Genomic DNA, 27,421 nt, shown 5'->3' on the forward strand with positions numbered 1-27,421 from the left:
AAGAGAGACAGATAGAAACAGAGAAGGGGGAAGCAGGGAGCCGTGGCGTGCTGCGCTGCATTTAGACTTGAGTCGCACGTTGTGACTGATGAACGGAGCGCCGCTCACAGTGAAAAGGAGCGTTTTCTGTGGCTTGCACTGGAAGACAAAAGAACCCGACAGGACAAACAAGAACAGGAGCTTCTGTGAGACCATACACAGGAGCAGGGGTAGTCTGTGTGACCTGTGGGGTCTGAACCCATGCAGCAGCAGGAATCAGTCCAGGTGCATCTTTTAATAATCCCTCCCCGCCCCGAACCGAGGACCACGTTGCGATATAAATCTTGAACCCTTGTAGAGGAATGCAATTCCCCCCCCGAGACAGTTTTCTCCCTCAAACCGACAGCAGATCACCATGGACAGCGCCGCCACCGCCACCGTCACCGTTGGTCCTCCTCGGAAGCCAGCCGTCCTGAAGCGCTGACCGGCCACCGTGGAAGGGAATGAGAACTCCTGGGGAGCCTGACAGAGCCGAGCCGCTCCAGCGTGGATGACAGCGGCCCCTGACCTGAAGATAGAGAGAGAGAGAGAGAGAGAGAGAGAGACAAGGAAAAATGAGTGTGCCAACGAACTGTGGATACTATTTCTCGGTGGAACGCAGCATCAGCGTACGGCCTGCCAACATATGGGGCTCTCCATGTGCCGTCAACAGCCCCATTGACATCATAGAGAAACGCCGGCGGTAATTACGTGCTCCTTTCTCTCACTTTATTCATTTACTTCTCTGTACATGCCTTACATATCAATTTGTACACTTTAACTCTGTATTGTATAATATACACTACAGACTACACAGACAGATCATGGCGCATTCAGATTGGATGTTTAGACCAGTGGTTCGCAAACATTTGTATTTGGCCACGGATCTCCATCTGAAAAGATGTTGTACCAGAGATCCCCATAAGATTTGTGTTGTTAACAACTTTCTAAATGTTTATTTTCTTCAGAATAAAAAAAATATATGAAAAAAAACTTTAAAAAACAGATCTACAAGCTTCACACCACGTTGTGATCCTGTTGATCAGCTATTTTCAAATAGCTGAAGTATAAAATAAGGTTAAAGTGGTTAAACAGTTCCACATTTTGCTGGGGACCCCCTGGAACCCCCTCAAGGACACTTGGGGGTCCCCAGACCCCACGTCTCACTGGTTTAGACAGTGCATGGTTCAGTTGTGAGGGAACAGTGATAATGGCATTTAGGTTCAAGGTTCTGGAATTGAACTTCAATTCCAGTCTGTTCTGAAGTACTCAGTATGGCTAACTTAGGTAATTACAATTGTCTGGTCTTAAGGATGGTTAATAGTCAAAATAGGCTCGCTAAAAAGGAATATCCTCTCTTCATTTGTTCTGACAGCATATGACCTTGGCAGTGTATTTCACCGGCTATCAAATATTATTGCCAATGCATTCTTTCGTCCGTATTGCTTGTTTTGGGTTCACATCATCATTTGTCAAAATGTTTTCCTATTAGATTTCTTCTTGACCTGCTGCACTCTCCTCTTTTGTTGAAGCGTGGGCACTGGTCCAACCATTCTAGTGTTTGTGACGATCTGACAGCCACAAAAGGCCCGTTCATTTCACCAGAGTGCTCATAATGAACAAACACTTAGTGAGAAAACGCACACAAGAAATGTTCTGCAGCGAGAAGTGTCGCAACAGTGAAAGTCTTTACAGCAAAGAAAAGTGAGACATGTGTGAAGAGAGTGGTGAAAAGAACAGTCCTCTGTAAACTTGATGAATTGACATGCGGTTACAAAGTGATAACTGATGTCAAGGCACTGCAGGGACTCAAAACAAAGCAATTGTCTTGGCGATGACACTGAGGTGACAAGGTTGTGTATACTGTATACTAGCTCTGATAATAAGATGATAATACTCTATTAAGGTTCATTATGCAGATGATAATAATAACTTAAGCCAATGTTTTTTTCCAAGACAGATTAGATCCAAATCGGAAAGAACAGTGTGGTTTCTTATTTTCTAACCTTGGTTTTTCATTTTTTACGCCTTCTAAATCCTGACCTAAGTTTTCTGAAACATATACAAATATTTATGTACTGTACTGTACACTGTATACTGTACATAGCAACAACTACCCCAAAAGGGGTTCCCGGATTGAAAGGTATAGTAACGTATAGGGGTTCCAGGTCTAAATAGGTTAACTGGGAATAATATGATGTAGTTGCAGTACATCATGGACAATGTCAGAGTTAATTACAGTGAAAATGTGTTGAGATGAGGATCTGGTGATTTCTTTCTGCTGTGATAGCCAGCAAGTCCATCAGTCACAGTCAACATTGTTGTACAGTCACACACACGCACACACACACACACACACACACACACACACACACACACACACACACACACACACACACACACACACACACACACACACACACACACACACACACACACACACACACACACACAGGCATATAATACAGTCACCCATGCATATAGCACAGTAATACACTAAGAGAATAATATAAACTGTAGGCTTAGTGCATAATACAGTTACACACAAACACATGCATGCACGCACGCACACACACACACACACACACACACACACGCAATACATATCATATCCATATGCCAAAAAGCTTTACTGCTACTGTCCTCCAGATTCTTCTCACAGGAAAAAGTCCCCAGATGTTTTTTCTCTGTCACATATAAACCGCTTTATCAGCAGGGACGCTTTAAGGGACTGATTGTGAGATAAAGCATTATTTACATTAAGATCCTATGTCCTCTTTCTCAGCCATGGGCTATGTTTATCAGATAGACCACTATGGGGGAGATTGGAGGGCCAGAGTATCATTGCTTTTTGATTATATTTAGGCAAAGGAGGAAATTCCTTTTGTTCCTTGAGCCATGTTTTTCTCTTCTTCCCCGTTCTCAGACCGTAACAATTCTGTGTAAAAGCCATGAAAAAAAGCAATTGCGACTTGATTGATTGATTACCTACTGCAGTTTAGCTTGATTAAAATCAGTTATTAACCACATTAACCCTGGCGCCCCTATTTTGAGAACAGTTTAAAAACAAAGCTCACATCATAGATTGGCTATTTCCGCTATTTGTCGCATGATTAAATATACAGGGCTTATGTGGTTAAGTAATTAATTGAGGCAAAATGTGTTCTATTGTATTTCAAGTCTTCTCATGGAGAGCAGCTTGTGCAGTAGATGTATTTCACAGACACACTGATATGTATACGGTAGGTTATAGTGATTGAAATATAACAAACCTGCAAGCAGGTCTATTTTTCCAATATGGACTAGTGCAAAAATGTCCTCCTTATAGCCTGAATTAGGAGTCTAACGCTGAAAATGTGGAAATATCGGGGAAACTAAAGCTGTCAAGCGAAGAGTCTTCCACCCTTGGCTGCGGTGTGCGTACAGTATACGTAACTATCCCGGTGTGAAGAACAATGGTTGAGGCAAACACAGTAGCCTAATGGTCCCTTGGAGGGTAGTTACAGCACCAGGGAGACATGCAGGGAGTAGCTTTTATTTAGGTCACTGTATCACGTCCCAGGGTGCACCAGGAGGAATGGTGACAGAATACCAGGAGCTGTTAAGAGTTAGGAGGCTCACAAATAAGGGCACAGAGGGGAGCTGAGAGGGGCAGAGCCCGGTAAATGCTTTCTGAGTTACATTTTCTACTTTATTTTGCTTTATTTATTATTTTCTGTATTTATTAATTTAATTGGGGGGAAAAAATGATTATTGGGGGGTTTATATGAGTATCAATATCTGCAGTATATGCAGATCAGATTTTATTAAGTAAATGTTGAGATATAAAGAGAGAAATAGTCAGAGTTCGATTTGTAAAAAAAAAACGTTGGGGGGGGTCACCGCTTAAGCCCTATATACTTGATCTGCTATTTTTACTATTATAAAAATAAATATATATAAAACTGAAAATGTTTCAAAATGTTTTAACATTTTCCCCAAATATGGATGCCAGGGTTAACATAATTAAATTGTGATATTATAAAAACCATAAAAAAAAACCATAAAAAAAAAAAAAACATAGCAGACACTCTACATTTCACAGAAGGAAATGCATGTACATATTTAATTCTGACCAGAAGCAGGTACAAAACATATCCCCATCTGTGATACAAAAAAGGACTGACCAGAGGGGCGATATCAAAAGTAGAGGCATGGATATATACCCCCAGCAAATGTAACCCTGGACACGCTGTATGAGAATGTTAGCAGTGCATTAATGAAGGAGTGGTCCACATAATGGATCGATGGAGGGGTCACCTGGAGTTGCATAATGTTTAAACAATGTGACCCCTCCTGACCTGCAGTTCCTGGTGTGGAATCTGTTAAGGCTACTGAAATGGACCCTCCCTTTACCTTGAAAGTCTCTCTCTCTCTCTCTCTCTCTCTCTCTCTCTCTCTCTCTCTCTCTCTCTCTCTCTCTCTCTCTCTCTCTCTCTCAGGCTCAGTCAGGTCTCCCTACCATCAGAGCTGGTTAAAGTGGCAACTGGGGAGACCCGAGTGGGTCAGTGAGTCTCTCATATATTATGTGCATGGGCGCATCACACACACACGCACACACACACCAGGCCCTGGAGAGGGAGAGGCTTATTAGGGTGTGGGAGATGGCACTGTAAGGGGAGGAAGATGCAAATGAGCAGCTTGACGTCACCACACCAACGGCCATGAAGGTCTTGTACGTCCCTCATGTATATGATTTAAAGGCTAACTGCATATGAAGCAGACCTAGACACCGATACCCCCTTTTCTGCCGATGGGTATTCATGGCGAGGGCATGCACGTCATGCATTTACGTGCACTGTGAGTTATGGATGAGCACAACACGTACCACACAAATAGAGGTGTTGGGTACATCTGCTCCCCTATACAGTACACAGTGAAATCCTCGGTTATTGAGCGAACAAATGGAACCAAGTGGACCTGTAAGGGTGCATTTGGTTCCATTTGTTTGTTCACTCCCTGAGTTACAAATGGGATAAATCAGTACTGAGGGTTTTACTGTGTACTGTGCATACCATGTTTCACTTCTATTTTGTTCTCTCGTTTTCCTTCTGGAGGACCAGCGGTTGTTTATTTAGCCTATCCAAGGTTGTTGGGTTCGCCTATGAACTTTAACCAGGGGCTGCAGAGGTAGCACCTGTTCTCCTTAAAAGATGACGGATAACAAGGATTCCTGCTGGATTCCTGGGAGAATTACAGTTTTATTGGCTTTCATGTTTCGCCCTGCGCTCATTTATCTCTCCGAGCCAGTGTATGAATCCTTAAATTAGGTTTTGGGCCGCGAGCCAGCAAGTTTTGTTTGATTCTAAAGTCAGACATCATGACATGATTCCTTTCGTTTTTTTCTCCATGATTATATTCTGTCAGCTTTTCAGGCTTCAGGCAACGATTGATTGAATTACAAAGGTATGTGTTCTTCTGTGTTTAAGGAAGCGTACCAGGATCCAACTTCATACATTATCCTCTTCTGCCAAAGTCGAATTCAAATGCAGGCTAATCAGCTAAATTAATTGTTGCTTGCCAGTTCCTCTGTTCTTTCTATAGTCCATGTAAAGCCTGCTGTCTGTCCGCAGAGCAGACCAATTGATCTAATTTCCCCCCACCACTGTCTGCAGAAGGCCATGTATGAAATGAAGTGCCAATGACATTAAGCATCGTGAACACTGCAGCAGCTGGGAAAGAAATGGAAAAATCCAAAGGATTATATATAAATGAGACATTGACAGAAACATTCGAGTATAAGCTTAATTTGTGTGGCAGCGCAGTGTTGCAAAGTGAGGGAGAGAGGTTGATTTATGCGTGGTGTAATTGAATGTGATTTAAGGGTCTTAGTCAGCCGACAGTTTTGGCAGGTCGGATGGGAGTGATGTAATTGAGGTTGAGCTTGAGAATTGCATTTCCTGGAAACGCAACACTGCTGCTGAACCTCCTGTGTTCACCTTAACCTGGGAGGACAGGAGGGGAAAAATAGCGATCCCCATCTGCTTGATTTATCAAAATCGCAGTGTGTGTGAATCTTGGACGCGCTTGGGTATTTAAGTCGCCAAAACCTGTCAGGAAGGCTTTTGGATTTTAATTTGTTTTCTTCCTTTTCCCTCTCCTACAAGATACGTTTTTAGACAGAAGTATAATCGTCGAAATAGTTATACAACACTTGTGCCAGAGGTTGATGTTTACCGAACTGTTACCGGGTCAAAGGAGTCTCACCGAAATGAGCCCTATCCTTCAAACTCATTACAGCAAACACCTCATTTGCAGTAAATGATTTAGTCATCCCGTGCCATCCACAGAACATAACTCAGACCGCTGCTGACGAGACAGGGGTGTGGTGGTGGGGTGGGGGGGTCATCATAATAAATGTGTCTGGAAACATTTTTAAATCAGTCCCTGAGTGACTTTTAATGGTGGTTTGGGCCACTGGGAGCATGGAGGACCCTCCTTTATCTAGTGCACAGACAAGAGGAAGTGGTCCCCCCGTTGTATGGTTGCAGGCCTGACTGACACGCACGCACGCACACACTGTACTTCTAATTCTATCCTTGTGAGTCCTTTCAACTGATGTCCATTGAGTACATGCACTAGTAACCTCTAATCCTAACCTCAATCATCTCCACTGCAGGCCTAACCTTAACTGAAGTCTAATTCTCATCCTAACCCTAAACCCTAAAAGCCTCAACCCCTGAAACACCCTTTTTTAACATCAGGACCAGCAAAATGTCCTCACATTCCGTGATATTTCATCATTCTGAACTTGTGCATGCGCACACGCACGCACACACGCAGCCACGCACGCACACACACACACACACACGTACGCACGCACGCACACACACACACACGCACGCACGCGCGCGCGCGCGCGCACACACACACACACACACACACACACACACACACACACACACACACACACACACACACACACACACACACACACACACACACACACACACACACATTGGTAGAACTATACTTGTGAGGAGATCAACATTTTAAAACTCTAGAAAACATTTCTCCAGGAAATATTGTCCTAACAAAGTCGGTTTAAAAAATTGTGCGCTGAGGACATTTGGCCCTCACACGTATAGTAATAAAAGTACACACACACACACACACACACACACACACACACACACACACACACACACACACACACACACACACACACACACACACACACACACACACGTGATATAGTGCTGGGTCATTTGTCAGTGTAAGTTCTTTGGCCCAGGGTTGTGTCATGGCGAGGCAGCTCCAGTTGAATGGATGCTTCACTAATACTCAATGACTTCACAGTCCAACGAGCACAATTCCAGCCACAAGATCATGGGAATTCTTTTCTGGATCAACTAACAGAAACTGTGCGGCTGGCTGCTTAGGAGTGTGATGGACTGGCTCGAATCCTCCATGAGTTTGAACTGAACTATTATAAGTTATTATATTTATATTCATATAAGCCTAGATAGACATGTGATATCATGTCAAGCGGTCTAAAGCTGTGGTTCTCTTTTTTATTTTAATATATACCCCCTTCCTGAATCCAAGTAACCCCTTTACCCGACAACATTTTTGTTAGAAAATGACATCAAAAGTTTTTATGTTCAAAATATCAAAGAAAAATGTACCAGTGTTCCATTCTACCATTGTAGGACAACAAGACCATAGGACAAACCAACTTTGTCGTATGAACTGCAATGGTGTGTGCACGAAAATATGAATAAATATGTGAATATGATCTGCAATATAGAGACAACCAGGATTGTGAAGGAAACTAAATAATGTTTGTAGGCTAAGAATCAAAGTGTCAAAAAAAAGTTATCGTGCCACAGACATGCATGCACACAATCTTAACCCATTGATACCTGGAACGCATTTGTGTCACTTTAGATGTCTTTGGCTATTCAAAAATAGCAGATATACAAGCTCATAGCGCGGCACCGAGTGCCGCGCTACGAGCTTGTAGATCTGCTATTTTGGAAAAATCTTGAATTTAATTTTTTTTAGTATTTAGATTTTTTTTAAAGAATCGCCAAGGAGAATTCCGGCCTACGTTTTTCTTACCTTTTACATGATGCTATGATATCCTAGGACGAGTGGTACTGTAGAAAAATGTCATAACTCCATCCCGGAACCTTCCGCAGTTAAAAACCCGCGCCTGGGACTTGCTCTAAATCGCGTATTTTAATAGCTTCTCACCGGAAGTCTCACTAAAGCGAGACGACCGCTGGGGCGCATTCAAGACAATCACGTTGCATAGTGTTCTGTCACTATGAACGTCAGATCTCTCTCTCAAAAAAATAATAAAAAGGCTATTAAAATACGCGATTTTAGTCAAGTCCCATTAGATAGGCGTGGGTTTTTAGCTGCGGCGGACCCAGGATGGAGTTATGACATTTTTCTACTGTACCACTTGTCCTGGGATATCCTAAAAGGTAAGAAAAACGTCGGGAGGAATTCTCCTTTTTAACCCTTTAAGACCTGAGGCGATTCTTTAAAAAAAATCTAAATCCTAACAGTTTTTTGAAAAAAATCTAAAACATTTTTTTTCAAGATTTTTCAAAAATAGCAGATCTACAAGTTCATAGTGCCGCGCTATGAGCTTGTATATCTGCTATTTTTGAATAGCCAAAGACATCTAAAGTGACACAGATGCGTTCCAGGTATCAATGGATTTTTAAGCTATAGTCAATATAAGCACTTATAAGTCGCTAATGCAGAGTAAAATCCTCTTATCCATTTAATATACAAATGTATCCAAATTGACTAGTGTGTGGGTCCATTTGGTTACATTTGTACATTCTCAGAGTTAAATTGAAGTTGTACTGTCTAAGATTCATTTTAGTAGACACCTCTCGTAGCTCCATTGTTTTTATAGCGTTCATCTGTGAGGAAGTACCGCTCAATAAGGAATGCTGCAGGGTCCTAGCGCCCGATGCGATTTTGGAACTCAACAAGTTGCCAGAAATTGTATTTATTAACGCTAAAATACATACGTAAATACATTTCGGTGCCTATACATCATTTTGCCGTGTATGTCGGGGGCAGACACTCGCGATGATATACAGTAGTAGTGTTTAATAGTGTTGTCAAAAACACATTTACAGTATGGAATGGTTAACGTGAAAATATACCAATGAAAGATTATAACGGAAATAACATTTGTTTAATTGAAAAAGTTACACAGTATGACTTTAGCTGGACTATTGTACTGCGTACGCGTGTATTTTGTCGGTGGTCTCGGTCTGGTCTTTTCTCCCTTCATCCTGGCTGTGTTCCAACTAAAAACAATTCACTGACAAATGTTGTGAACTTTCCTTCTCTCCCTTCTCCTGTTCTCTTGGTCTCTGGTCTCGTCACGTCTCCCTTCTCCTCTCACCTCCAGAGCCCAGTCCCCTTCTTCTCTTCTCACTTCTTCTGTTTTCTTTCTGCTGCTATGTGATACAGCAGAATAACACAGAGGAGAGGCCTCTGTGTGGACGTGTGGACGTGCATGCGTGCGTGCGTGCGTGCGTGTGTGTGTGCGTGTGAGAGAGTGCAGAGAGTCTGTGCAGTGTATATGAACACACACATGCATGACACACACACACACACACACACACACACACATCCACATGTGTGTCCAGCTCCAGCATGGAAAGACGGATGCGGCCCATTTGCTGTGTTTGTAGTGAAAAGAGGACTCTGATGAATTATGCTCCTCTGGATGTCCAGCTCACTCAGGTTTATTGCAAGGACCAGTAGTTGAACTCTAAACCTGAAGTATTCCATAACACAATGGACATTTGTACTGCCTGTGTGGAGACACTAAGCAATCGTACACTTAAACCACACAAACCTTGCATACCCCGTACTCTGGAGGTTATTTTTGGCTGTAGAGATTTGGTGTAGGGACAAACTGGAGCGGTGCTAATATAGAGTCCTGGGGGACCCCGGTCAATTAAGTATAGGGTTTACAGTAAATGGTTAATGGATTTGTATTTTCAGTGGGTGTTTTATGGTTTTGAATTTTGCGTCCAATTTGAGGTGTACTGTATTGTCACATGTATGTCACATTATGGTCTTGATCTTACAACGGAGAATGTACATTATGTAGGATGTCAGTCTGTACAGTACAGTACTTGTTTAACAGCCTCAAAGATGATTCAATCTTCTCTTCCACAGAACAATCAGTAGCACATGAATGATTATTTACAGGGGGATCTCAGGTGCCCAAGACACTGATTTATGAAGCCTGCCAGTCCTCCAAACAGCCACAAGATAGAAGTATCATATGCAGCAGTGCAGGATTGTATTGACAGCATTCAAATGCATGGGTTTACCTGGCAAATACATGTACATAGTAAAGTCCTGTGTGAATTTGGTTATAATTGTACACTCAGATTTTCAACTGGATGAATTAACACTGAGGGCCCTATTTTCGCCGGTGCCTTACCCATTATCCCTAAACTTCTTTGACATTTTTACTATTTTTAAAACATTTTCAAATAGTTCAACTAGCCGATCTACATCGACACGTTGTGGGCTTGTAGATAGTCTATTTGAACTCTTTGAAAATGTTTTTAAAAATAGAAAGAAATGGCAAAGAAGTTTAGGGATAATGGGTAAGGCACTGGCGAAAATAGGGCCCTGAGGATTTTACTGGGTACAGTACAACAAAAAAGAAAGAAAAACTGCAAAGACACTCACCTCCATACGGGTACATTTTTACACTTTAAATTGACACTTGTGCAGTGCAGGAGTTTGAATTTCTCTCATTTTCAGTTGTCTTCCATTATTTTGAGGCTTGGCTAATGAATAATGCATAAAACAATGCATGAAATGACCAATCAAAGCTTTGCAGTAATCTACGATGAATAAATGGATGAATTAATTAATTAATTTAGATTTTCATATCTTGTCTTAAGACCCATCCCTTACGGAATTATAAGACACCAAAAACATGATTGTACAACATTGCTTTAAAGGGAATTTTGGACCACGGTTTTCTTACCTTTTCTATGATGTTATGATGATATCTTAGGATGATAAAGTGACAGAACACTATGCAACCGAAAAAAAAGAAGAAAAAAACGGAAGTCTCGCTAGACGAGATTTCAATCTCGAGATTTCAATCAAAAAATGTTTTTCTCCTAATAACTTAAAGCTGCTCGATAGCCACAATTTACACAAACAAAACATTTTAACAATTATTTGTTATACAAGAGCCAAAATAGATATTTCACATATATCACTTGTTGTTTGCTACATTTTCTGTGCTGGAAAAGTAGCAGCGATACGTGGCAGTCTTTGAAATATATTTTAAAACCACTTCAGTTCATGTATAACAATTTGTAGTCATTACTTTATATTTGTCAGTGTACTCTGTGGAGATTAAATGTAAGAAGACACTGTCTCTTTGGTGAAACAAATCTTTCAATTATGAATTTTGGGAGGATGGTGTGAGAAAAATGCACCACAATCCTCCCTTGCTAGACTCAAACCAATTAAGCACTGGACAGTAGATATGAACCAGTAATAAATTCTACAATCTTGATGGTCTATGCTGTATTTATGTCCATTTATATTTATCAAGCTTGTGTGCACATTCCCTCCCCTGTGGTGTATTAGTGTAAATATTGTTCCTGTATTATGCTTGCATATTTTTTCTGTAAATATTGTTCTTTTAGCACTAGATCTATAGCTTCCTGTGAGTGCAATTAGTGTCCACATGACATGGAAATCGCCCTGTTCCCTTATTTACCATTATATATTGTACAGGCAAGTACTTTAGTACTTTAACTCAAGTACAAATGCAACAGAGCAACTTTCAATTGTAGTTGAGTAGTATTTGACCAGGAGGAGTATAGACCTATACTTTGACTCAAGCATTGCGGTTGAGTACTTTGTCCACCACTGAAGCATGACAGTAAAAGTGGTTGTGGCTGGGTCCCTGTGCTGGGGGACATGCAGGCCGGGACAGTGTGTGATGCTGGAATCTGCTTGTGTTCCAATGGAAAGATCTGAGGAAGAGCCTGGTGCTCTGAGACAGTGATTACAGCAATCAGAGAGGGAACACTGAGACACGCCACTGAGATGCATAATGAGCCTACCATATGTACACACACACACACACACACACACACACACACACACACACACACATGTGCACGCTGTATGTATTGCCTATTGTATGGCACCAGTCCAGTTGGTTATGCATCCCAAAACATGACCTGGAACAGGCAAAAACAGATTAACAGTCTGAAACACCATCAGATGTTATCGCCTCCGTGTCTGCTATATGAGCCAGGAGTGTTTTTCAAAGCAGCTTGCATGCGTGCGTGCGTGCGTGAGTGTGTGCGTGCGTGCGTGCGTGTATGTGTGTGTTAGGGCTGGTAACTTTCCTCAGAAATGATATTCGAATATTGGCTTAACAATTTGCAGATATTCGAATATATTCGAATATTATTATTGTTATTATTTATTTATTTTTAAATTAATTAAAAAAAAAAAAATTATTGTTTATTTGACAGGGACAAAACAAAAAGCAATGTATCAAGTGCTCGGATGCAATAAAACATATATTTTGTTTGTATATATATATTAATTAATTTTCATATTCGAATATACATATTTTCCCCATATTCGAGGAATATTCGAAATTCTAATATTAATTTACCAGCCCTAGTGTGTGTATGTCAATGTTTGGCATTATACAGTTGCTTGCCTTTTCTGTAAAAAAATACAAAACAACAAAAAACTTTCAAACAAAACTATTTTTCACTTTCATAGAATTCTGCCAACTAGGTGAAATGCCTTGGGAGGTGTGTCCTAAAATGTGTCACTGTGTTCAGTGCTGACTTGATTGTAAGTGAAGTTATTTTATGTGTTGCTCACACATCACATTCTTTTAATTATAATTGTTCTGTTGCCTGATTAGGAACAATGGACATTTTATGGACCATCATTACTGATCTCAAATGTATTTACAGTAGATATATACAAAATAATGTTTATTAATGACCCCTTGTTGTGCAGTCATTTATACATTATACATGATTTATTTAATCAGTTTTTGCTTTATTTAGTTAGGATAGCTGAGAGGCAGAAAACGAAGGGCAAAAATAGGGAGAAGGACATAGGTCTCCAGACGGCATCGAACCAGAGAACATTGTGATTCTGTGGTCGCTGCAATATCCAGTCAATTACCAAAAAGAGTTTGGGTCATTTGGGTCATGGCCTGGCAACAAATGCAACTGCAGTGAGCTGAGACAGCAACACCTGGTAGCGAGAAAAGTCACTGGATCAGATTAGTCAGAGAATCAAATCCAGGGCCTCAGCTCAGTGTTGCAGAAAAGGACTCAGCTGTGTCCCTAGTGAGGGATTAGTGCTCGATGGGATGTGATGGGTTCAGAATGGAGATAGAGTTATTCACAGTGCTATGCTCATGTGCACGAGGAGCAGGCACATGCACGCTCATAAAGGCCCTCTCCCTCTACCCCCGTTCAGCCTGTGGACGAAAAGCCCATGCCAAAGGAAGGGCAGGACAAACAAACAGCCCCTCCCTGTGAGGGGTCAGAGCCTGCAGCACCATAACACCAGTTCACACACAACCACACATAATACAGAAGTGTTCATTTCAAATGAGCACTCTTATTTAGCAGAAAACAACCAGAAATGTCACCTAGCATGTAACCTCTGTGTAACTGTTTGTTTAAAACTCTCATTTACATTATGCCATTGACCATGTACTGGTAACATCCTTGGGTTAGATTCTTGGTTTGAGATTGACGGCGTGTGTCGTGCTGTTTCTCTGCCCTCACTTCCCTGTAATGCTTCCCTGTCCTGTCCCAAGACAGCCCACAGCAATGGGACTTGTAAGGATAAATTTTGTACCCTCTCAGGGTTAAAGTGACACAATTTTGCAGTGCAGCAATGCCACAAACCACATATTAAAACTGTATCTGTAACTTGATGGAACTTTGCCAAATAGGTCACACCACTGATTTGCTGCCTCTAGAATTTACTTTGTGTCTCTGTGTTGAGGTACTGGCCATTGGATGCTACCTCTATTACTATCTTTACGGTTTTGAATGTATAAGCACCCTTTTGTTTCTGTTGGTTTTATTGTTATTATTATTCCACTACCTTTTGCAGTTCTGGCTTAACCGTGCAGTCGGTTTTTACAGCAGTATGGAAGAGGGTCATGAAAAACTACAGAGAAATGAAACTCACAACCATTGGCCAAAGGGTGGCGCTATAGCATGAATATTGTGAGGGCATGACTTCATAAAAAAGCAGCTGTGCATGGGCTCCATTCTCTCAATGGCAGTCTGGGGTTGCAGTAGCTCGGTGAGTACTAGAGTGTCTACCTGTCAGTCATAAAGTTGCCGGTTTGAACCACGAATTGTCCAGGCTTAATTTAAATTGCTGCACAGAAACCATCACTTTATTAATTCATTCATGTAAACTTTTTAAAGACAACATGAAATGGCGTTTTGACAGTATTTATTTTGAATTTTGTGTATGTCATAGCGAAACAGGGGCATGGCACATGACCGAAGGCAAAAGTGTATGATTTTCAGCACACTTAAACAGGGCTGTTGTAGCTGAATGGGTAGAGAGGATGCCTGGGAAATAGATGGTCACAGGTTCCATTCCAGGCCCTGGCTGGTATGTAGATGAAGCAGATACATTGGCAACAAGAGTTTGAAATCTGCCATTATAAGCAACATAATAAAGACATGCATTTTCATATCCTCAATCCCTCAGTACTCTGTTCAGCTGTTTCCAAAGCTCACTTGTTGATTACATGGTCTTCTTTCTCTCAAGTTCAGTCTATTATGTTTCTATGGCTTATTGTGCATATTGCATTATCATTTGTTGCATATTGCATATTGCATTGCTTGGCCCCCATATTAGCAGCTATATATTTGTTTTGTTTTGTTTTTGACTTGATGTTTTCAATTTCAATTAGTTCTAATTAGTTTTTTGCTAGTTTAGTTTTAATTTGGTGAAAAGGCATAGTTTTAGTTTAGTTTTTATTCGTTTTAGTGTGAGTTTTATGTGGTGGAATATGGTATTGTCAGGGAAAACAGTTTTTTTTCTATTTCTTTAGGAAAATATTGAATACTGACAAAGACTCAAATTAAATAAAATTTCTCTATGATTTTAGTTAGTTTTGTAAACACACAATACAGTTTCAGTTAGTTATCGTTTGGTTATTTATTTCAGTTTACTAAAATGTTTTTTGTAGTTTTCGTTATTTCACAAGTTCTTAACTATAATAACCCTATTACAGGCTAATGTAACATCCTTCCAAGCAGCAGCTATTGCTGGCTGCAACCCGTTGCTTGAGGAGTCATGCAGACGTAGCAATGTTTCAAACGGTTTGAGTCAAGCGCTTCTCTCTCTTGCCCAGCATTGACTAGAGCGCTTAGCATTACAACCAAAAAAAAATCATTTTAAATGTCCACTCTTTTGCTGTGTCTGCTTAGCATTCACCTACAGGAGATGTGCAGCCATAGTAATGGTATTTAATATATTTTATTGTATAACGTGTACGCGTAGTTCCCATCAAACCTACAATGTGTACAGTAATGCTACAGAAATCCGATAATCACGAAACAAGACCTATCTGCTGTGCGCGTAATACCTTCTGTTGTCCTTCCAGCAAATGTTTTTTCAGTGAAAAGCATAGCCGGTTTTGCAGGTCTGCTTTGCTGTAACTAATTCTACGTAACTAATTCTACCCAAGGCTGTGTGTCAGCGATGGCCACCAGGATGATGAATGACAGCTCAGATGACAGCTTGCCCTGGTTTACAGGCCTCTCTCTCTCTCTCTCTCTCTCTCTCTCTCTCTCTCTCTCTCTCTCTCTCGTCTGTATGTTTTCCTTTGTCTCTCTATCTCTCATGTTCCTTTTAATCCCTTTCTCTACTTTCTTCTGTTTCTCCGGAGGTCTCGATCTCTCTTATTCCTATTTTATTTTGACTGTTTCTTTCTCTCTCTCCCTCCCTCTCTCACTCTCTCTCTTTCTCTCTGTCGCTCTCTCTCTCCCTCTCTCTCTCTCTCTCCCTCTCTCTGTGTCTCTCTCTCTCTCTCTCTCTCTCTCTCTGTGTCTCTCTCTCTCTCTCTCTCTCTCTTTCTCTCTATCTCTCTCTCTCCCTCTCTCAGTCCTGTGGTGGCAGTATGCTGATGCTGCCCAGATGGGATTGACGTAACTGTGACTGGGCGCTGACGCAGTCGGGGTGTCAGGTCTCAGGGCCACTGACAGGTTACCATCAATCAAGTGTCTCAGCAGCCAGCTGTCTGAATAGCACGCTGTAACACACCTCTCCCATGATCTTTCACTGGAAGGCTCTCCGACGCCCAGGAATGTTGGCTATACAGTAGCGTTTCAGGATAGAGGTGGAGCCAGACGTGTGAGTGTGTGTGTGTGTGTGTGTGTGTGTGTGTGTGTGGGAGTGTGTGCATGTAATATGTGTTGAGCGTTGTCGTGTCATTGTTTGGACAAAAATTGTCCTCGTGGGAATAGTAGAGATGAGGGAAATCGTCTGGGGGCTATTTTAGGGCCACGGCGCTGAGGTTTTGGTGAAGGTTCGAATCACGTTCGTGTAAGAATGAAGCATGTAGTGGGAAGGGTAGGGGAAGTTAATCAATCGAAATCAGTGGAAAGTCCTCACAGGTAGAGTAATGAAAGTGTGTGTGTGTGTGTGTGTGTGTGTGTGTGTGTGTGTGTGTGTGTGTGTGTGTGTGTGTGTGTGTGTGTGTGTGTGTGTGTGTGTGTGTGTGTGTGTGTGTGTGTGTGTATGCGTGCACGTGCGTGCATGCATGTGTGTGTACATAATGTAAGTACATTTTATATTTAGTCCAGTGCATTGTTTTTAAAAATAGTACTAGAGGAAGTAGTGGTTTAACATAGTCTGTTGAAGTGAATAATCTCATTATGTACATGAACAATTATGTGACCAAGTTCCACAGGAAACAAAATGTGTTTTAGCAGCATTCTGGCTGTGGTGTGGTTTTGTTCTAACTTCTTGCTTGATCAGTATTGTGTCTCTACATGTACACATCAGATATATTGTAGTAAGTGTAAGTTACCATCATTCTGCTGAGTCCTGTAATTAACCAGCTCTTGTGATTTCACCCAAGCCCAGTAGAGGGACCCGACGTTACTTGAAGAACTCACACAATAGCCAGCCACTGTAGAGCCCGCATTTCTCACCAGTAGTTATTTCTCTCTCTCTCTCTCTCTCTCTCTCTCTCTCTCTCTCTCTCTCTCTCTCTCTCTCTCTCTCTCTCTCTCTCTCTCTCTCTCTCTCTCTCTCTCTCTCTGTCTTAGGTAGTTCAATTCATTTCAGTTTGGCATGAGAAAACATGTGTTTACATTGCCAAAGTAAGTGTGAAAATCAAACAATACTAACTAAGAAAAGTATGTACTATGTTTAAAAGTGAATAAAGAAATGTGTAAACTGTGCCACATTGTTACTTAAAATAAACTTGCGAAACGATGAAGATTTTGCATTTGTAGAAGTAATAGTATATTGTAGAAGAGAGAACGCTGGAGCAACATGGACAGTTTAGGCCTTTTATTTATTTCGGTGCAAGTAAAACAGATAAAACTGACGTTTGGGTCTTTCGACCTTCCTCGGAGTCACCTGACTCTTGTGACGCACCGGACTGGCCGTTTAAGGTAGAATCCCTTTGTTCTAATAGTATATTATATTAGTATATTATATTATACATATATATATATATATTATATATATATGTGTGTGTGTGTGTGTGTGTGTGTGTGTGTGTGTGTGTGTGTGTGTGTGTGTGTGTGTGTGTGTGTGTGTGTGTGTGTGTGTGTATACATTTGTATATATATAAATTGCCTGAACATCACCCTCCCAATCAACATGGTTATTTTAGATTAGACTTCCCTCCTTTCTGCTCTGTTCAATTGTGTCATATGGATGTAGCTGAGGCTGACAGGACAGAGAGAGCTACAGGCAGGGAAGCAGAGAGAACATGGGTGTGTGGATGAGGCTGGCTGCTGTGTAAAAAACTGCCAGACAATGGAGAGGGTTTTTTTCTATATAAAAAGCCCAGACATTTACGGCTCTATGGGAGCTTCCTGTCAGGTCCAACTGCCGTGCTAAAACTGAACCGTGACCCTTTGGCCAGTTTATACTCCGTCTTACGACGGTGTCCCATGGCAAATCAACAAGCTCACAACGCGTCCCATCGCAATGTGTTTGTGAGCTTGTAGATCGGCAATTTTTTTTTGCACGGGACACCATCGTACGACTAAGTATAAATAACAAAATCCGGCTTTAGACCAGTGGTAACTTGAGAGCCGTTGTGAGCTTGTAGATCGACTATTTTCAAAATGTTTGCCTATATATTATTTGACTATTAATTTGGCTAATGTTTGACCAGTTCTTATGGTATAGTTTGTTGATTACTTTTGATGCAGTCCTTTTTTTCCCCTTCTTTCTTTCTTTTTGATGTCTTAAAAAGGTCTTAAAAGTCCTTAAACTGTCACTTCACTGTCATCTGGGGACCCCCCCCCCAAATCATGTGGGGATCCCCTGGGGGTCCCGACCCACATGTTGAGAACTACTGCTTTAGACCCCTGGGAGAGCACTTAATACCGTTGTTGACATATTTAGCGTTTGCATAGTTCATGCTTATTCACGCCTGTGTACAATAGTGTTGTGTTGTTGTAGAGGGCAGATCCCAGGTGTGAATGTTTGTAATGGTATTTAGTGTTGAAGCAGGTGTTGCTGGAAAGACCTTAAGTCAACACTCACTCAGTTCAATCCTCAGTGGAAATGTAACTGCAGAGTGTAACATTTTTACAGGATTCTTTGCAGCCAGTGGTGGACACTGACAGTAACTATGTAACTAAGTACAGAACATTTACTTGAGTACTGTACTGTACAATTTTTTTGAGTATTCGTTTTTTTGTTTTTGTTTATGTTTATTCCAAGCTGATGACTCTGCTACTATTTAAATAGAAATATTCTACTTTTGACTCCACTACATTTCTTGGAAGGGACCCAAAAGGTACATAAATATATTGCGAATTAACCACTTAAGCCCTATATCAAATATAGTGAAAATAGCCGATGAGGGCTTGTAGATCGGCTTTTTTCACTATTCTTGAACATCCACCACTGAATTTAGCTGTAAGAGTGGACAATTTGTACGGGTCCGTGCAGCTCTCAGAGTCAAATAAACACTGCAGATTATACTGTGCATGAATACAGAATAAAAGCAACTGATGCCATTTATTGGAAGTAATATGAAAACTGCATAGTCAACTGACGCATCTGCCCATAGGATCAATACTTTCAAATCAATACAAAAAGGAAACCTTCTTATTTATTTGTCCATAGTCTCTGGGGTTTTATGGTTTATAATTATGCACTAACTAACTCCTCTGACTTGGACTTGAAATGCAGCTATAGAGTGCATATGTTATTATCTTATTTGTGTGTGACTATAAAACCTGATCATTCATGCATCTTTTCTCAGTTAACATGTTGACCGTAATGACATTAATTACCACACTGTGTGTGTGTGTGTGTGTGTGTGTGTGTGTGTGTGTGTGTGTGTGTGTGTGTGTGTGTGTGTGTGTGTGCGTGTGCGTGCGCACGCGTGTTAGTCTTTGATACAACTAAAGTGAAAGATAAACAGTCCAACTTGATGAATATATCAAAAGAATGCACATGCTCCCCTACTTAGAAGTCAGAACAGTCAAAGAGAGAGAGAGAGAGAGAACTTGGAGCGAGGGAAACAGCGAGGGAAAGACGTGGGTGGATATATTTTGATGCGCCCTCTAAATATAGCTCGGAATCAGCTTCAAATAGCAACCCCCCATAAATATTCATGAATGGATGGAAGGAAGACTCCGCTCTCTGCACTGTGGATAGAGAGAAGGCTGGAGGAGAGAAAGAGAGAGAGAGAGAGAGAGAGAGAGAAAATCCACTCTCCACCTGGACCACTATTCTTAGCTGTGGAGCTGCCTCTCTCTCCGTCTACCCTCCACACTCGTGGAGGCTAAATTTAGCCTGCAGAGAGACAGAAACACAGACGCAGATGTAAAAATAGCAACGGGTGTACAGTGGGATGAGGCGGTTACATCACAGGGTTCAGCATCATTAGGGAGTAGAGAGAGAGAGAGAGAGAGAGAGAGAGGTGGCAGTGATGGGGGGATAGAAGGATGGATGGTCGAGCCCCGGAACGCACATATACACACTCATATATTTTCAGACCTGCGCCCTGCATTGTAAAATCCTGAGTGTAAATTTAACTTGCAGATTAAGTGAACACTAAAGGATTTTGCTTTGTAGCTGTATTCAATGCCAGCACGGCCACACAGGACACATCACCGCAAAGAACAGTGTGTCCTCCTCTTCTGTCCTCTAAATCTCATTTACCTGTTTCTCTTTCCTCATCCTGCCTTTCTCTCTCTCTCTCTCTCTCTCTCTCTCTCTCTCTCTCTCTCTCTCTCTCTCTCTCTCTCTCTCTCTCTCTCTCTCTGTCTGTGTGTTTGTCTCTCTCCTCACTCCCTCCTTGGCTATGTATAGCGCAGTCAGAGTATGTATCACATGAATGGCGGGATGGGGGCTTCTGCTCAGCTCGTGTTACGTAACAGCCAATAACACACCATCGTCTTGCAGCATCACAGGCAGCGTGAGCTGAGAGTGTGAGAGAGAGAGAGAGAGAGACAGAGATGGAGAGAGACAGGGAGACACACACACAGAGAGAGAGGGAGAGAGAAAGAGAGGGAGAGATGCAGTGGAGGGTGATGGTAGTGGGATAGAGATATAGGGATGAAAGTGGTGTCTGGTGAAGGCATACTGTTTGATTTGCATTGCAGTGTGCCTGTGAAACAGTGTGGGGCTGCAGACATCATAAAATGAAATGATAAAAGTCAATGAAGATGTGAAAAGGCCCAATATGCTTTCACAAGCACTAAAACGTGGAACAGGAAGTCGTTCGGTGGAGTCACACGCTGTAATTGTGGTAACAGCTCAACTGTTCACTTGGGTCGGTCCGCTTATGAGCTGCTGTCGGTTTCCCTCACCCAGTGTGACCCTCCGCCTCTAAATATATTTCCAGTAGGGCTGGGCGATATGACTTCAAATAAATATCACGATTATTTCAAACTTTTCGATAATCGAGCGAGATTAAGTTGGTTATTAGTTCTAAATATCGGTTTAGTTATTTTCCGGTTAATTTCCCAGCCCTAATTGCCAGTCATTACACCACTGGCTCATGGGCTTTCTATATAGAGCAAGTGTCAGATAAGTGATCTAATCATATTTAGCCATCATTTATACTATTCACACTGGCACTCATAATTTTATTTGTATTGGGCTTCTAACTTCACTTCCCCCACTGTATTTATTTGAGCACAGGACTGCGTTGCGTGCCTTAGCATTCGCCTTGTCCAAAATTCTCCACGTTTTGCTAATGGCTGTTTTGCTAAAGCATCTATTTCTACTCTGGAGTTCATCAGATTGTTTGGAGAAGGTGCCGTGTTGCCAAGTTGAGCTGCAGGCTGACAGAGGTTCTCCGGGGTTTGCGTTTCAGCTCAGAGGCTGTGGGAAAATAGAGATGTGGATCAAGGCTGCCTGCAACGTGCCCAGACTGTAAAGAAATGGCCCCGCCGGGCCTTTATTTGTCTCACCTCTCTCTGTAGTTGGATCATGTTCGATCGGGAGGGACTCCTCACCTGAACATCAGGCTATTTTTAGCCCTATGCTCACATGCCCCCACGTCAATACCCTGATGCTATTTTTAAACTTGCAGTCCACCCACAGTTCCTTTCTACACATACTAATACATAAAGGGACAGTGGCATGCATCCACATGCACGCCGACACATGCACACACACACGCACGTGCGTGCATGTGTGTGTGTGTGTGCACACACACATACACACACAGTTATCTTCCAAATGTTTGCAGGTATACACACTCTTTCCCTCTCTGCATGGGATCTTGTGAGCCATTCATACCGTGGGTGAAAGCAGGTCCTTCACAATGCTAAACCTTTGTCAATGCTCTGTTATGTCAATCATACACATCCATCCATTGCTCTTTATGAGTATAGCATTCGATTTAGCCCGTGTTGTAATTGATTTTCTCTACCACAGAAGCTGACAGCTTGCCTCAAGTGGCCCTCGAGTGGTTTCTTAGATGAGGGATGATGGAAGTGATGTGATTGTGGTTGAGAGGTATCGGGAGTGTGTCTGTTTTCCTTCTATCCTGTTTCAGTGGAGGATGAGACGTCTGTTCTGTGAAATACTATGTTAAGATCAGATGAGTAGAGCCCGGCTGATGCCAGATTGTGTCATAGACCACAGATTATCGATGTTTTGAACGATAATTTGTCAAATGATAAAGTGCTTCATTTTAGATTGATTTTCTACTTGTGAAAATAAATGAAAAGAAACACACATAACTTTTTGATGGGAGTTTTTTTTAATTAAGTATATATATTAAACTTCAGTATGAAAATAACATTTAATTTGAATTATATAATGAACAACCATACCAAAGTAAATATAAAATACAAACATCAACTGCATTTCATTAATTAACCACTTAAGCCCTATTAAAAAATAAGAATTAAATAGCAGATCTACAATGCATTGTGAGCTTGTAGATCTATATGTAATCGGGACACATCAGCTGCATAATTGCAGATGTTGTAAAAGAAAAGTAAAATAATGCCCTATATATCATCAAAAACGATTAATTTATAAACAAGTCTGGCTCTACTGATGAGGCACTCAATGTGATACACAGACACGCTTCTTTTCCTGAAGTCTGCAGCCACAACCAAATTTCAATGTCACCCAATTTTGACACATTCCAAATGTTAAATGCTTATTTTAAGCTCACATCGTGTGAAATACTGTAGTATTGTCATACTTAACTGCATAAATGCTTTTTGACAAAGTTCACATCTGTGTGTCTGCCTATATCCCTCTCCAACACGCAAGTCTTTTTCTTTTTTAGCTCATTGTGGTTTATATTGGTGCTGTTGAGAGTTTCCTTGTGAATTACAGTACTTCCTGTTGTATGGCTAAATGACCTCTCATTGAAAAGGTTCTGGGTGATGATGAATGCTTGTGGTATTTTTAAGGTTCTATTCTTTTCTGCTTATACAGTAGTTTCCTTTCTCTCAAAAACCCTCGATTTTCCAGTTGGTAGCTTTTTCAAGAGAACAATTCACAAATATAGATTGTATGGTCAAAAGTCCAAAGTCACAAGAAACAATGTGTGATTTGATTGCTGCGGTTCTGTAATGCATGCATGGGTGCTGCAGGTAGGCCTACTGTATGTTTAATTTATTAACCACAAAAGCAGGTGCGTCTTGGAGAATGTGTAGAATTCATATTCTAAAGGGGAATGACTCCTACACTGATGAATGATGATTTAACCACTTCAACCCTATACCTGTATTATACTGCACAGGTATTTGGTTGATTGGTGTCCCACAGAGGTCTATATTTGGCCTCCTCCTTTCTTATATCTACACCAAATCTCATCAATGGCCGATCGCATTGTGAGCTTGTAGATATGCTATTTTCAGCAAATGTTTGCCTATTTTTGCCACCTATTAGGGACGCTAGGGTTCATAGGTTAACAAAGACAGCTTCTATTGAAACAAGTGACTGTCATGAATCTTTGGATTTTCACATGGGCTTGTGCCACTGTCCAACTTATTAATTCTAGTATTCATGGTATTAGACTGTGTCATACTGTATGTACAGTATATTGTATCTTGTCTTACACTGTGCTAATGAATGCAATGCCGCTATAAATAATTATTCTGTCCTCTAATTCAGTTCAAAAAGTATTTTAACATCTTTCAACTAGGCCTTCCTATTTTGGGCATGTCATTATTGGCATTTTCGAAAAATAGGGAAAATAGCGCATTGTGTCGCACGTTTTGAACGTGTAAGTCGGCTATTTTCACTATGATTACAGGTGTGCTTTGAGATTTTGACTTGCCCATTGGTGTGCCTTAGGCACAAAAAGTTTAAAAAAACACTGCTTTAAAACCCCTAACCCTGCTGCTAATTGAGTAAGATTTCTGTCTTATTTGCTTGTCTGTCTTTTATTTCTGTCTTTCCTCTGTAGTTTCGATGTGGAGAATGGGCTGTCAGTGGGTCGTAGTCCCCTGGACCCCCATGCTAGTCCTGGCTCAGGCATGGTCATCCAGGCCAACTTCCCCCACAGCCAGCGACGAGAGTCCTTCCTGTACCGCTCCGACTCCGACTTCGACCTCTCGCCCAAGGCGCCCTCCAGAAACTCCTCCACTGCCAGTGACCTGTAAGCCCTTTGTCTTATTCAGCACGATTTATTGATCGTGTTTACATGGCAGCCATTTTTCTCGTACATCATTTGACATAATAAACAAAGGGTACAATGATTGTCTTTTTGTAGATTCGGGCGATGCCTGTTGGGAACGCGATTCCCTTTGGGAACGTATGTCGCTCCGGTTATGCAATACCCATTGTACCCGTTGTACCCGTAATCAGGGTACTTTGTGCAGTACATTATCATAATACTTAGAAGCCAGTCTATGACGTCAGTACCATAGCATCATATTGATGGCATCAGGGACCTTCATATATAGCCATAAAGGACACACACAGACAGATACAGAGATGTTTGGATTTTTGGACAACCGCTGTTCCGACGATTTCTCCCTTGGGAAACACTCACCAAGCCTGTCGATAGGTCGGAATGTTCTAAAGATATGTCGAGGACAGACAGATAGATTGTGCCTTTGTTCAAATATGTGACAAAGGGTGCAATGGTGTGCTTGGTCTTGTGTGTGCAGAAATGTCCCCCTACCTCTCAGTGTTACTGTATTGTCACGGTTGATATATCGTTACTAATTGATGATGATATCACTGTTTTCACTCCATCCACATTTCTGTTCATACCATTCTTCTCTCACTTACCTAAAATCAACCCTCATAGTATGTACAGCTGTAGTTCCATTGTAATTGATACTTTATTTACATGTGCATCCATAATTTAAAAAATGCTTGCCCATCTGGTCTGCACAGACCTGGATCTGCAACATGAACAGGAATTGCACATTTGCAACTTGAGAATACACTGATGTCAATAGACTATTCACATGGCAGTCATTTGACTGTGTACGTCATACTCAGTCAAACCTTGGGTAATAAAACCTTGTTGATTCTCCAATAAAATGACATGTATGTGTATGTGGATATGACTGCAGATTATACCGGAAAAAAGTGCTGGTAGCAAGGACCTCAAAACTGCCAAAGCACATGTTTCTCATCAGGTTTTAGGCTGTGTCGAAAATGAATGAACGTGAGTTTAACCACATGAACCGTAGCGTCCCTATTCTGGGCATTTCACAATAGGCGAACATCAGACGAGAATAGGCGAACATTCTGCAACAATGGCAGATCTACGAGCTCACAATGCGCCATGTTGCAATGCGTTGTGAGCGCGTAGATAAGCTATATTCAGCGAATAGAGTTGGTGTAGAGGGAAACAAAGCAAAGCGGACCAATTATAGACCCCTGGGGGACACCGGTCAACCAAGTATATAGGGTTTCATATAAAACCTATTAGTGAGTTGACCGTATCTCTCTGTCTTATCTCATCTCTTATAGTGCAGCATGAGATATCTGGCAGAAGCCCTTGGTCCCATAGGCTCTTTGTTGAATTTCATGATACATTGTTTGATCAACACAAGTTAATCAAGACCAAAGCTTGTACACAAGGGATTAAACTAGCACAGAGATGTTTGTTTTGGTTCAATAGAACATGACTATGTTTTCCCCTCAGGAGACGTTCTAGTCTGTTTCTCATTTGCCTTTTTATTTAGACCCACTGTACACTACTGACTCTGAGTTGAATTCAAACTCAGGAGTTTGCAGTGTAGTGGGTATGCTAGGGTCCATATGGAATCAGCTTCAGCCCATGTTGGGAGGGTGTTCATATGGAATTATCTGTTGGGGGGGTAATGTGGAATCAGCTTCAGCCCATGTTGGAAGGAGAGGGGGGGGGGGTCATATGGTACATGGTTTGGTGAGCTGGCCGCCTCACAAGCTGAATCATGTCTTGGTCTCCACCTTAAGATTCCTATTTGAAATTAGTCTTTTTGGCCCTTGCTGTGGATTCCTATTTCGAACTCTGAAGCCATAGCAGCTCACTGTTTGAGCCTGTTTGTTCTCTCTCTATCTCTCTCTCTCTCTCTCTCTCTCTCTCTCTCTCTCTCTCTCTCTCTCTCTCTCTCTCTCTCTCTCTCTCTCTCTCTCTCTCACACGCATTTCAAAACCAATTCGGTGAAGCAAGTTTACGCGAAGCCGGCAGCAATCCAGTAAAAATACGCCACTAAGAAGTATTTCTCAAGTCCGTTATTGCATGATTTTCCCTCCCTGTCTCTTGATTTTTTATTAGCACATAATGCAATATTAAACTGCTCAATGGTGTGGGTTTTGGAAAAGACACCACCCAACACCCTCTACTCCTTGACAGGCCCCTTATTACTGCAACCAGCTGTTGTTTCCATCGTGGAGCGCTCGCATGACAACTCTACTCCACTAAGATTATGAGGACTCTGAAAAAAGAAAAGGCCACTTTTTTGTGTTTTAGGATATTTTTCTTTTCTTTTGGCTGTTTGTTTTTTCCAGTGTGTCCCAAAGCCCATAGTCCCCCTTCCTCATCCTGTCTAAACACCTCTCTGGCTTGGTGAAATTAAACTGCTGGTCTCCTCCTCCCTATCTGTTTTGAAGGGAAGAAAGCTTGAAGCACTGGGAGGTCAACTGGTTGTCATCTCGGTGAGGAGAAAACTACAAAATGCCTAAAATAAAAAAAACAACAGAAAGGCCTGTTCCCTGCATCCCTTCTTCTATGTGGTTTTAGAGCCATTTCTTACCTCTCCCCTGACAGAAGTGACTTAAAATGAACCCCTTTGGATTGTTCCTGAGTAATATCTCTAAAGCAAACAATATGCTTTCTCCTGCATGTCCTTTTTAATCAAGAGACAACATAACACTCGTGTCTTCTATTTATTTGCTATTATTTTTAGCAGTTTAACACTTTATTGCAAATCCCCTGCCAACATCACCTACACCCACACCCTTTCATCCTCCCACCCACCCACCACCCTATACCTCACTGACCCTAATGCCTAATTTATGCTCTGTCATACGACCGTTTCGTGTGCCGAAAATAGCAGATTTACAGTACGTGCTGCTCACTGCGAGCTTGTAGATCAGCTATTTTCATCGTACGACGCAGTAAAGAAATCAGGCTTTAGATGTGCCGTGCATGATATATTTGTGTTTGGCCTGGCCATGAATCTGCAGTTTTTCA

General features: G+C 41.5%; 1 protein-coding gene across 10 annotated transcripts in view; it reads left to right on the forward strand.

The window, feature by feature from the left end:
• pde4ca (phosphodiesterase 4C, cAMP-specific a) overlaps positions 1-27,421 on the forward strand; it is a 75,123-nt gene that overhangs the window by 29,229 nt on the left and 18,473 nt on the right. For 3 of the 10 annotated variants that reach the window (XM_080440443.1, XM_080440445.1, XM_080440446.1), the window contains 2 exons: positions 24,191-24,382; positions 26,839-26,883. In XM_080440443.1, the coding sequence (XP_080296569.1) occupies positions 24,191-24,382; positions 26,839-26,883 (237 nt within the window). Of the gene's footprint in view, positions 722-16,210; positions 16,459-24,190; positions 24,383-26,838; positions 26,884-27,421 lie in introns of all 10 variants that reach the window. The other 7 variants (XM_080440451.1, XM_080440444.1, XM_080440449.1 and 4 more) reach the window with 4 other exon arrangements.

This window comes from Gymnoscopelus braueri (assembly GCF_963280865.1).
Source record: "Gymnoscopelus braueri genome assembly, chromosome: 10".
In the NCBI taxonomy this organism is placed as follows: domain Eukaryota; kingdom Metazoa; phylum Chordata; class Actinopteri; order Myctophiformes; family Myctophidae; genus Gymnoscopelus; species Gymnoscopelus braueri.